The following is a 12,898-nucleotide window of genomic DNA, read 5'->3' on the forward strand; positions in this document are numbered from 1 at the left end:
TAGTAAATTAGCACAACAATTGTTCAGGTAAAGAGAATATTCTTTAGAAAAGTCTTTTCTTTAGATCTAGCTGGAAAATGTTCTGAAACAGATGTAAGTGCTAATTGATTTACAAAAGCATTTATGACCTTCCCTTCCCATATTTTTCTATCAGTTTTATTTTCTTCCCCGTCTTGAAAAGTACAACTTGTTGTGCAGAGAATTTTGACAAAGCATTTAAATGCATCATTTTTTAACTTTCTAACAATGTTTCTGTTCACAGTGTTCCTTTTTTCTTCTTTCTCTGAGATTTTAGACATGATAAGGACATTATAAAAATTACCCTTTAATTGGAAGTGGCTGTGGTGTGTCACACCACAAAGATGTATCATTTAAATTAATTGAAAGAATAATTAAAACATACAAAAGCAAAAACATTTCTATTTGAATCAGCATGTTAACCTTCTGGTTTTACAAGATGCAGTTCCTATAAGATGTAGTCAATTTGTTTCTTAGCAAAGTCACATACATGAAAAAAATATATATATTTATGCTTCGAAACAACTGGTACAAAGGAAAGAGACAATTAAAAAAAATTAAGAAACAATAATAAAACAAAACAATAATGAAAGATGAACACTTACTTAAATCTTAATCTAGTTATTCTCCATGGCTTTTAATCCATAAAGTCACAGCATGGCCAGAAATTATTTTTATACCTATTATGTCAGAGAACTGCATGATCTAGGAATTGTGAGCAGATAAAATGACTTGAGTGGAAAACAGGTCTGAAATGAAGGTATCTGCTCAAGAATTTGGTTCAGTTCCTGTTTGCTTGCCCCTTGAACCATTAAGTCAGCCACAGAATATGTTCAATTCATGCTAATATTTTAGCACCACAGTCTTTTTTGCTATTACAATGGATGAGGCTGTGAATGGCGAAAATGAGAATATATATTTCATTTCCACTGTGCTGTTACCAGTCTCATGGAAATAATCTCTTGGATATCTAGTAAAAAGGCAGAAGGTGCAGTGTTGTGCATAGGTCTGCACAATTTTAAGCACAGGTGTCAAAAGCTAATGCTTGAAAATTACCTTTTTTTTTTTATAAACTAGAGACCTACACCTGGCCATGTACCTTAGATTTATTTGTGAAATAAGATAAAAACATAAAACACAGTGTATCATGAATTTATGCTTCAAGGAACTGACTAGGAAATAAAACCTTTACCTGCAGCCATGAGAGGTATCATAAGTGAGTCAAAATATTGCAAATTATTTTAGGGAATATCTCTAAATTATAAAGTCTGTTATTCTCTCTTGTGTGGCCCAGGTAAGTCTATTGACCCTCCACAGATTGACTCCAAAGGGTCAGGAGGCAGGAAGGGTTTGGCTGCTGTATATTTATGTGAGAGCAGGATGGGATGGAAAATTGTGTTGTACTTGTGAGCACAGTTAGTCTATAAGAAGTTAACTATATGCTACTGAACAGTTATTCTTGTGGGTTTTGATTGCCAGAAGGCATTAGGTGTGTTTCAATAATCACAGTCTTATATGAGATGTGATGTGTTGGCTTCCCCTTGTAGACTTAATGGGGATTTTATGCAACTGAATATCAAAAAAAAAAGCAAACTTTTCAGGAGGTTTTTTTTTTTGGTTGTGAATCTGGAATGAATGTGTTTAGGAATGTAATTGTAGCACTTAAGGAATTTGGAGTTCAGCCACCTCATGCCTTCCTTCTCTTCATGAATGTGTGTTTTCAGGTTATTCTCCCATGACTTTCCTCTTCCAGGTAAGTTTCTCTGAACTGGGTTAGCAAGGAAGGAATCTCAAAGGTGTTGTGGAAGATGCAGCCTGCTGAGGTCTCCATGCCCACAAAACAGAAATCACTGACACCTCTCCGTGCTCTGGCCCTGTAGGTGTACCTGACAGCTGGCACGGTGTACGGGCTGGAGGGGCAGCTGACCAACCTGGAGGACGCTGCACGCAAAATCAACAGTGTTACAGCAGAATCTGAGCTGGCAGACCTGGAAGATCAGGTGGCCACAGCAGCCGCTCAAGTTCATCATGCGGAGCTTCAGGTAAGGACAGCAACTCTTCCCTGCCTCAAGGTTTTGTGCTGTCTTGCCTAGTACTTCCCTTTTGTTTGCACACATTTACTTTCAATATTCTCTTGTAGCACGGTGAACTCATGCATGATCCAAGGATGCTGACTGCATCACAGGTGCTGAGCAAAGCGTAACTGAGATGCAGAATTCAGCACAGACAGATGTGCTGTATTTGTTTGTTTCTCCCCCCCCCAGCTTGTTTTTGCACATAAGAATGCAACAGCCTCTTAGTACAATACTAATACTGAACCTGTGCTTTGCTCCCAGGCAGCTCACCCAGTATGCTGTGTCACACGAGTGGCTATTGTTAGACAGCAAATAAAGTCTTAGACAGTTCATCTAATCAGCAGATTGCAAAATACTTTATAAAATAAGCGAGAATGAGTACTGTTCTCCTGAAAAAGGCCAAAGACAGCTAGCCAATGAGGCAAGCACAGAGCCTAGTACTTGCATGCCTGCCTTGGCTGTTTAGCCGCTAAGCAGCACACATCCTGGGCAAAAGGCAATTGCTCCTGTGGGCTACTATCTAGTCTCTAGCAGGCTCCAGAAAGTCTGGAGCTCAGAAAAGAACATTTTGATCTAGGGCTAAAAGCTGAATGAGGTAACACTGCCGGACCTCTTGGGGATAACACTGCAAGCAACTCTCTGCCACTGATCTCCCTGAGCAGTCTGCACCAAGCAAGGCACTCTGGCCTGCCTGTGCCAGGCTTTAATCGAACTAATTGGTTATTTTACTCAGCAATAGCATGCTTAATTTAGGACTGAGCGAAGATGTCATGTCAGAAGTACATTGCTGCACTAGGTGGTAAACTGGCAGTGACATTCTGTTGGCTTTGGTCATTACTTTATGGTCAGTATGTTCATGGGGGTGAGATCTGAGGAGGAGAGAGGCTTCAGCCATGCGAGGAGGATGATGAGGCCAGCTGAGAGGTCTTCAGCAGAGTGAACAGCTTCAGGTGTCATCATGTATCAGAGTTGGGTTGTATGTCTGATTTCTTTGACACATATGTGTTTCCACGAGTCTCAACATCAGCCTACTTCCCCAACAGATGTTTGCTTTCTTGTTTGTTTGTTTGTTTGTTTTCATAGCAATTTGGTTTACATTGAATGTTTTTATATAGTGTGTACCTGCATTTGTGCATATTTGTGTTTAACATATTTATACAGGTAAATTAAAATATTTAAGGTGATATGTTTAGCTTTTGTAATGGAGGAGGTACTTTGCACTTGCAAGAAATTAATTTTGAATTCCAAAATTTTTCCCACAAAGTTATTCTTTCAATGTAGCCTTTGAAAAACACAGCTTGAATGAGGTTGGGACTGTGCAACTAAAGGTTACTGGGAGATGGCAGACCGGGTTTTCTCTTCTCCTTTCTCTTATTTTCCTCAAAAGGAGTAAAATGCCTCTTTCTTAGAGTCACATGGTAGTTTGGATTGTTCTCTTACTCCATCTTTACTCACAACTTAAGCCCCTTTTAAACATCAGGACTAAAGAATACAGGAGAGTATCAAAATTGCTTAAGAAGTTAGCCATTTGTTTATACTTTCAGGTTAAAGATAATTTGACTGGGGGAGGGCTATATTTTAGTAGTGGCATCCACAGTAATTTTAAAACTTCTTTTTCCCCCTCCCCATCTGTCTGTCTGTCTCTTTTATTTTCTTTAAAGATTTCAGATATTGAGAGCAGAATATCAGCTCTCACTGTTGCAGGCTTGAACGTGGCTCCATGTGTTCGCTTGACAAGGAAACGGGATCAAAAGCAAACAAACCAGGTGCCAGAACATTATGTAGTATTCAAAAATACATTGGGGAGATCTTGCCTCTTTTCTGTAATGAAGTTGAGTAATGCATATGTGTTGTTTACAGATGCATACAATAGACACATCAAGACAGCAGAGGAGAAAACTTCCAGCTCCACCAATAAAAGGTGCTCTTAAGTTGTTACATACGTAATAGACAGAGAGTCTCTATGAGCTTCACTATAATGTACAGTTCAGCAAAGTAGGGGAAATGTTAAGTCTCCTCATTTCCCATTTTACCTGTTTTACATTAAATACCCATTTGCCACATTAAAAAGCACCACCACTTTCTCCTTCCGTGGAAGTCATGACAGTGGCAAATAGAAGCAGAAGCAGAAGGCTGGGAAACGCAAATAAGAAATGCTGAATACTTGTCCTGCAGCAGCAATGCTGCTACTCAGCTGTCACAGTGTTTAATTACCAAAAGTCAGTTGCCACACTCCACAACCTACCACTGCTTTCTTAAAGCCTACGTCAGGGGTTTTCAGTCTATATGATGTGGGTCAGCGATGTTCCTGATATGTTAGGGTATGGCTGTGAATTGGCTTTATGAAATAAAGCATTTTCTTTCTCTTTTCTTGTTTCTCGTTTCTCGGGGTTTTTTCTTTTTTCTTTTTTTTTCTTTTTTCTTTTTCCTCTTTTCTCTTTTTATTTTTAACCCTGCAGTGTCTTATCTCTGACAATTCTAGGGCCTGCTTCGCCTTGCATTCGTCTTGTTTTACTCTTGTGTAATTCCACTGATTGACGTGACTGTAAACTTTAATAAACTTGGAGTATCACAGCCTGCTGGTTTTCATTTAAATTAAATACAGCTTTTCTTTTATGTCTTAAGGGAGGTTTTATCTCTCTAGAAGCTGTGACCCTTCAGGAGTATAGTTAGATCTGCTTCCATCTGCTGTGTGAAAAATCTCTTGGTTTTGTATTTTTCCCAGGTGAAAAAATAGATGGTTCTCCAGTTACCACTGTCAGAACATTTAACAGAAACTTCATGCTTCAAGGATCTCTAACACAAAGAACTAAAGAGAGGAAAAGCACTGCCAAGGACTTAATGGTAAACTCATAACAAATGTTTTTAAAACTACTGTTAAAAGCAGTAAATAGGGAGATAGTGGTATCTGTATAAGCAGCTATATTTCAGCATTTTCACAAAACTTCTCTTAATAGTTTGAATTAAAAGAATAGAGGCCACTGAGGCAGCTCTGAACAAATATGACCAGCATCCTTGGAAGCTGTCTGACCATATGCCAAAGTATAGCAGCTGTGCAGTTCTGAATGTCAGCTTGTGTGAATGCATTCTGACCATCAGGTCTCCAGGAATGCACTACCCTTATTTTAAATATTAAAAAAAGAAGGTAGGTAAATTAGTGGTCCCCTGCAATTCAGACTTCTGAGACAGACCCTCACAAAACCAGCTGCATGCTGCAACTCAGCAGGTGAGAGTCATCTTGAATCTCACTGACTTTTCAGAAATGTTCAAAGGTTACCTAAGTGTAATTCAAAGGATAGATGGGCCACGCATTGTATCTGCAGGGTTTGAATGAATAGGCTTCATCAGACAGCTGTCCATCATTTCTCCTAGAGCAGCAGTAGAAGGACAAGGAAAAAAGCTGACAGTCCCGATACTGTCTGCCACTAGGTATGTGGAAAATAGGCAGGGAGGTGAGAAAGGAAAGAGCCTGACTCCCTAGCAGCTTCAGTAAGCTTGTTTTGTGGTTTGCTCATTGTTTTTTTCTTTCCTGTCCTTCTCTGTTCTAGGAACCTGCTATAGGATCTGCTGTGATGTACTAAACTTAGAATTCCCTACTGCCAATAACACACTGCCTAAGGCTGTACACTAGAGTGCCTTTACTTAACAGCCATTGTGTTTGTCCAGCTGAAAATGGACACTCAAGAACCCACAATGCCTCAGTTACAGGGCTTCGTTTGGATACCTCACTGAGAAAGCTGTCCAAGTCTTCAGCATTGTGGTTTGCTATGGGAAACTCTGCCTTAAAGTTCTCAGAAGACTCTTGAAAGGATGCTGAGTTTCAAATGCAAGGCTCCACATTTTAAGATGCACTTTTTCTCCCCATTGATTGTACTAAAGTATGTCGTCTTTAAACTTCGGTATGTTTTTGTAGACTGAGTCAATCACAATTATAGGCCAATATCCTGTACAAAAACACAGAACAAAGCAGACCTGTCATACATATTTGCTGGCCTCTTACCATTCACGTAGACATCCGTCTTGTCGAGCAATAGAACAACTCTGTGCAGTATATGCTGCTTTTCAGCTGCATGGTGGGAGTGGAGAATAAGTGTACCTAGCTCTGCTTCTAGTGAGTCAGTGGAAGTTTTGACAGGGTTTGTAGGAGGAGATGCGCAAAGATTTCTCTGTTCACTGAGGGTACATTTGGCAGAGTTAATGTTCTAGCTCGAGAGCTAGGTATTCTGTTCTTGGCAGCAGGGGGAACATGGATGTCGTGCTGAACTGTGAACTGGTGGCAGCACATGTGGACCAGATGTCTGCTGAGTTATGATCCTGGTGTTTGGAAATATCTTGATGCTGCTGTGAAACCCACACCTTTGTACGTCTCATTCTTAGTAGCATTGTCCGCTTGGCAGTGTCCAACCATGCTGTAGTTCAGAATCAATTCTGACCAAATCTTTAAGACTGGAAAAAGAATGTAAAAGCATTGTGGATGAAACCTCTGCTGACTGGCTGGTTATAGGGTGGCTGCAAGCTGCGAGAGATTCCTTTCTGCAGTTCCCTGGCTTTTCTGAGGAAGGGGAAAATGTAGCCCAGATGTTTCTTCCTTTACTAGTCTGTAGCTGACATGGAGAAGCTGGGGTCTGGCACTGGTGCCATGTGCACCCCACTACCATTAGACCACTCTGAATTGGATTGAGAACAGTAAAATTTCTTCCTTCATTTCTTGAGACTTTTGAAAGGCAAGCCAAACCAGAATGCCCTCAAGCAGCTGCCCAAAAGGGAAGATGCTGCTTACAGGGTGCATCGCTCACCCTTTTTAGGGAGGGCCTTATCAATTTATGGTACTTTTTGCTCTGAAGAATAAAAAGGAGGTAGGTAGAGGAGGTGATAAGCCAGTGAATCCCTTATCTTCCACACGAAGTGCAGAGCAGGTACCCAAATGCAGACTAGGTTGATGTGAAATGTGCTATGAACAAGGCCATGGGCTGGCAAGTTCCACCTCAGCATTAAGGAGTGTTGAGCTCCCTTGAGAGCACTGGGTACCAGGAAGGGAGAGAGCTGCTCCTTTCCCTGCCCTCCCAGCAAACACCCACCAGCAGAGTGCTGCGAGTTACCTGTCGTGCAACAGCAAAGCAGCCCCCTGTGACATCAGGCCACAAAATACGTATGGCTGGGCAAATAGGAGCAAAACTGGGCAAATTTCCTGACTAGGCTGGATTTAGGGGGGCAGGTGGGGAAGCTAAGGAATTGGCTGGATGAGACGGTAGGAAAAACAGTGCCAGCTCCAAGCCTGCCACACACATTTGACATCAAGTTTGTCAGTAAACTGATGTCCAGCTGTATGTAAGGAACCATTGGAATACAACCATCTTCCCAGCTAGAATATATAAGTGTTGCTCCACCCCTTCAAGGAATTTCTATCTGTCCAAAGTCTAACAAGATGTACTTATTCTGTGTGATATTATGCCTTTCTTTTACTCTCTCACAATACAAGTTCTCTGGAATTGGTTTGCACAGATATGAGGGCAGAATTTGGCCCACTCTGTTTAATATAGAAATATATATATAAAACAAATAGGTTTTATTTATATATGCAGTCCAGGTAAGGACATTAAACAGAGTAGGATGCCTAGTAATTTTTTTTGTTATCCAGTCTCTTCCCCCTTCCTTGGCTGTTCTCTTGTATGTATACAGTACATTCCCAGGTTCTGGTTTATGCAGGTATGCGTGTTATGAAATGTCATTAATGGTGGTTGGTCTACATATTCGTCTAATAAATAATAACTAATATTGTGTATGTAACATCAATACAGAAATGACTAATTTTAATAGAATAACTCTTTGGCTTTTGTTCTGTTAGTGTGATTTAAACAAGCCAACAAAGTTTGGAATAGGTTGTTTTCCTTAAAAGGCATGAAAAACAACTATTATCGTGTTACAATGTTAAAATATTCAGTCTTCTTTGACAGAAAAATGTGTACTGTGTAGGCATTGCAAAAAAAAAAAAAAAAAAAGAAAAAATCCCACCTGCTATAAGGCATTTGAATTTTTACAAATGTTTATTGTGCCAAATACGTGCAAAGATATAATTTACTGTTTTAAAAAAAATCATAAAAGCATATGTTACAGCACACAAAGAATTATTTTGTCATCAAGTGATTTCAATCTTTAGTGTTAATATTTATATTTAGATTAATTTTTATAAATGAAAATATTTTGATGGGTAAAATGAAGACTATATGATCTATTTGATTAAGTCTGAGTGAATATTAAGCTTGCCTTGTTGTTGTTATCTGCATACTCACCAAGAATTATTGTCAAGAGAAATTATAAAAGAGTAAAAGCAATTTATGAAAAGAATGACTTTTCAAGGACTTGATTCATAAAGAAAACACAAAAGTTCTTCTCTGTTGTTTGGATTTGTGTGCTTTGGCCAGGAAGCATGCAGAACACGCTGCCACACACAGAGCTCGGGTACTGCCTGTCCACGGATGACCCATCCCCTCTTAAACCCCAAGGACTCGCAGCTCTGCAGAATTACCTTGGTTTAGCTGAAGGGAGGAACACACTCAGCTCAGATTTTTTCCACTGGGGTTGGGCTGGGAAGAATCCTGTTAGAAACATTTGATCATTAGTCTTCTCCAAACTGTCAAGTCTGTTAGGTGAAAGACCATCTCAAACAGAATTTCTCAGGCAGAATTTCTGTAACTGTCACTGGAATGTCTGCAAAACAAACTGAGCACAAACCTTGCTGACAATCTTACTCTAGTATTTCCAGAGTCACATGCAATGAATTCTGATCAAAATATTTCTTTATCAGCATATTTTTCCACCATGGGGGCATTCATTTAAACTAGCATGTTTTAAGTATCACTTTGCGTGTTATGTGTTGTACTATAAATAGGAGTAACTACCTCATTGTCATAAAATTCCACCCTTTACTGACAGAGAGAAAAAAAAAACAGTTAAATTATCTGCAAGGACTAATTCAACTATTACATTTTAGTAGTAATTCTAACAAAGCACAACTAGAAAGGCAAGCTCATTCTAATTTGTCTTTTGCAGAATGATTCATAGCCTGGATTTAACCATCAGTCTTTAGCTAAATTGTAAACTATCTTTTTTGGATACAAGCCATAGATTAAACTGCATTCAAATATTATTGCTGGTTATGGTTATTAATCAAGATTAAACATACTTTAAATAACACGTCTTATAAAATTAATGAGATAAAGTTAATTGCCATGGCAAACATGAGTATTGAATCATAGAATCATAGAATCGTTAGGTTGAAAAAGACCTTAGAGATCATCAACTCCAACCATACCTATCTGCTACTGAGTTGTGTCCCCAAGCACCTCATCTACTTGCTTTTTAAACACCTACAGGGATGGTGACTCAACCACCTCCCTGGGCAGCCTGTCCCAGGGCTTGATAACCCTTTCGGTGAAGAAATTTTTCCTACTGTCCAATCTAAACTTCCCCTGATGCAGCTTGACGCCATTCCCTCTTGTCCTATCACCTACCACTTGGGAAAAGAGACCAACACCCACCTCTCTGCAACCTCCTTTTAGGTAGTTGTAGAGAGCACTAAGATCTCCCCTTCTTCAGGCTAAACAACCCCAGTTACCTCAGTTGCTCCTTGTAAGGCCTTCTTAAGCCTCATCCTATTGGCCTCAGCCCATCAATCCAGCCTGTTCAGATCCCTCTGTAGATCAAAGTTCTATAAACTATTCAAGTGCCATTACTTGTGTAGGTTTATTTGAATGTACCTCTGGCGTGTTAGTAATATTTAGCCCAATATTTTTGTGTAAACAGATACCTGCTTTCACACACTTTATTAATTTAATGAATACATTCATATAAGTTACCACAGTTGCCTTTCTGGTAACTTTTAACTTTGGGATTGAGCCACAACCCCAAGCTTATTGATGTGAACTAATGTAGTAGATGGTATATTGCTTGTGATCCTCAAAGAATGACTTCAGCTTGATCAGGTAATATACTTACAAACAACTACATTGTTTTAAACAGAATCAGCTAGTTAAGGCCCTTACACCTTTGGGTTAATTGTGCAAGATTCCATGCAGCAGGTGCAAAACTACTCTGAAGAGTTTAATTAGCCAATTTATTTCTTTTTTTTCCTTCGGCAGAGAGAAAATACTGATCTTCAATAGGAGCTCCTTTTTGTTCATTAATATCTCTCCAACAGTACAGGGAGAATCATAAAGAGGCAGTGGGTAGTTCAGGGATACATTCACGGTGTGGATGTTAACCTTATATACAAAAACTACACACAGAGCACCAGCATTCATGCTATTAATGCAGGTACATTAAAAATTAGTGAGAGCCTTTTTTCTTTCTTCCAGCCATTGTTCTTTATTTTTACATGTCAACAGCCATTGATTTTGAAATGAGTCAGGAAGGTTTCAAAATACACTTAACACTACAGAGTTAAAAACCCAGTACAAAAGCTGCATGGGTTTTGGGTAAACCTAACTTTACAGTGAACAGCACCAGGAGACCGGTGGAGATACAAAACAAACATTTTTATAAGCTATGGTGGCACTCGGTGCTAGCGTCCATGCATTGCCTTTTACCCGTACCCTGGATATGTTTCTTTTTGAAGAAACTTGCACAAGCAGCAGAAAGAGCAGCATGGGATTCCTAGACCAAAGAAGAACCAGAGGTCTGAGGTGTAAAGGAGGGCACAATTAAAAGAATGGACATGAAGTCACCACCTCAGGAAAGAGGGTTCACCAGTCATTGTCTTCTGTGTCTGACACTTTTTGCTCCCACAAAGCATTCAAGATGAAATCCAGGTGCCTGCTCACAGGCCTCAGGCTGCCACGGCTGTTTTTCATCTGCCTCTTCCCAAACCGACCGATGGGGCGAACACCACGGCCCACATACCAAAAAGGATCAATCTCAGGACCTGAAATTCAAAGCAGTCAGGGAAGCATCTACTACCATACTTAAAGGCAGCATTTCCTGAACATAATGAGGATGTTAGATGCCTTATTTGTAGCCCACCGAAAAAGAAAGGGGGGAAAGGTTGCAGCCAGATACACAGCTTTCTGGTGCCTTTGAGAGTTAACTGCTGTGTGTAGAGCCCAAAGGAAGAGGGTTCAGATGAAAAATTAATTTTCATCCATCGGGGCTTCAACATGCAATTCAAACACAAGCCAAAGTCCCCATCAATTCAGGAGCATTCACAGCATGATTTAAAACTGATCTGAACCTTGGAAGAGGTTACGATGAAGCCTACATCCAGAAAGGCTGTAGTAGCTCCCTGTATCACCACTTTTAAACTGTCTTCTCTTCGATAAAGTCCTGAGGGTGCTACTGTTCACTCTCCATTTCTGCTGTATGCACCAGGTATGGTATCTCTACAAGCTAACAAATCCGCTGGATTGCAGAGGGGGTTTCTATGTGCAAGGTAAACATAAAAAGCTAATTCTTGTTCACTTAGAATGCTTTTTTTCATGGATTACTTTTTTTTTCTTGAATGCACCTGAAGTACGCTTATGCTTGACTTATTTTTACAGTCTAGTTTAGTTCTAGAGCAGGTGTGGAGAAGGGCATAGTTGTATTAAAAGACTAACATATAGCAACAGGGAAAATCTACAAAGTCCTGGAGATGTTGCTACTCCAAGGAAATGCCAAATCATTTTAAATCCAGGTGAATATCCAGAACAGGAATGTTTATCCAAGTGTATTAGATATCATCCAAGTCTTGGACAAGGCAGCAGGATTTTCTCCTGTGCCTTTAATGCTTGAACAGAGAAAGTAAGAAATCCACTTTGGCTGTGAATTTTTTCATTAAGTAAATCTTGTCTTTCCACAGAGTATTTAACAACCCTCCTGCACACCAAAGCCCAAGTAATTTCTTTTTTTTTTTTTCACATGGCTACCTAAAAACTGATGCTCCCTGTATCCCTAGTTCTTTTTGAAAGGGGAAAGGTGTGCCACTGTGACCTCATGCACCTTACTCCCCACACCTACTGGTTTCTCACAATTATCTTCCAGCAAGGAGTAAAGGCTGATGAGATCTCCTAAAAAAATATTTTCTCAAAAAACTTTTGTCCTGTGTGTTAGCTTTCACTTGGGAAATATGGTATTGTCCTTCACCTGGCCAGCCACAGTTCTTCACAGCATCTCCGAATGGAGACACTTCAACCACTTGTATATTACCTTTCAGACAAGTTATGGTTCCAGACAGAAATGAAGATGCCTGTAAAGCGAATTTAGGCTTCTAGCTCTTGCTTTTTTGTTATCCTAGAAGTAGTTGTGAACCGCTCTTGGTCTGCACAGAACACAGCTGAAAATTTGATACTCAACTATTCAATGCATACTGCCTTACATTTTCTTTGTCAGTCTTTTGTACGTTAGTGTCTCCTTGGTATTTATCAAAAATTACACTATTTTGCTTGGCTAATTAAGAGCTGTGAGAAAGAAATTAAATTATGTATTTGCTCTTACAACTGTAAATGGAAGTATAGGGCCCTACACCTCCATTTTACCATAGAAACAGCCACATTGATTTGCTGCTGAATTTTGCCTGACAGCCTGATCTTGATCCCTCAATGCTCCAGAGACTGCAGGTTCACCGTGTGGGAGTCCATCGCATTACACCAGGTGAGACTCATACTTACTTCTGTTGTCTATCTGATGTTTAAAAGGCCTGCTCTGTCCTGAAGCAAAGCTGAACGATACCAAGAGCACCAGCACATAGACAGCTACCAGCTTTAAGTGCCTGGGTGACCACTGGGCACGTGGTGTCCACGAGATCAGGTGCCGCATGATGGAACGGTGGTGGG

General features: G+C 40.0%; 2 protein-coding genes across 5 annotated transcripts in view; one reads left to right on the plus strand and one right to left on the minus strand.

Annotated features, from left to right (window-relative positions):
• The window catches only part of MYRIP (myosin VIIA and Rab interacting protein), a 224,647-nt gene extending 218,521 nt beyond the window's left edge, over positions 1-6,126 (plus strand). For 3 of the 4 annotated variants that reach the window (XM_069859969.1, XM_069859968.1, XM_069859970.1), the window contains 5 exons: positions 1,899-2,060; positions 3,755-3,859; positions 3,954-4,014; positions 4,819-4,937; positions 5,642-6,126. In XM_069859969.1, coding sequence (XP_069716070.1) covers positions 1,899-2,060; positions 3,755-3,859; positions 3,954-4,014; positions 4,819-4,937; positions 5,642-5,674 — 480 coding nt within the window. In that variant the 3' untranslated portion in view covers positions 5,675-6,126. The remainder of the gene's footprint in view (positions 1-1,898; positions 2,061-3,754; positions 3,860-3,953; positions 4,015-4,818; positions 4,938-5,641) is intronic. The other variant, XM_069859972.1, reaches the window with a different exon arrangement.
• A 4,548-nt stretch (positions 6,127-10,674) lies between these two features.
• PRLH (prolactin releasing hormone) lies at positions 10,675-12,898 on the minus strand. The gene is made up of 2 exons (XM_069859052.1): positions 12,734-12,898; positions 10,675-11,013 (listed from the first exon to the last, which is right to left on the minus strand). Exons 1-2 carry the CDS (start codon positions 12,879-12,881, stop codon positions 10,835-10,837), a joined length of 327 nt encoding a protein of 108 aa, XP_069715153.1. The 5' UTR covers positions 12,882-12,898; the 3' UTR covers positions 10,675-10,834.

This window comes from Phaenicophaeus curvirostris, chromosome 6, assembly GCF_032191515.1.
Source record: "Phaenicophaeus curvirostris isolate KB17595 chromosome 6, BPBGC_Pcur_1.0, whole genome shotgun sequence".
Taxonomy (NCBI): domain Eukaryota; kingdom Metazoa; phylum Chordata; class Aves; order Cuculiformes; family Cuculidae; genus Phaenicophaeus; species Phaenicophaeus curvirostris.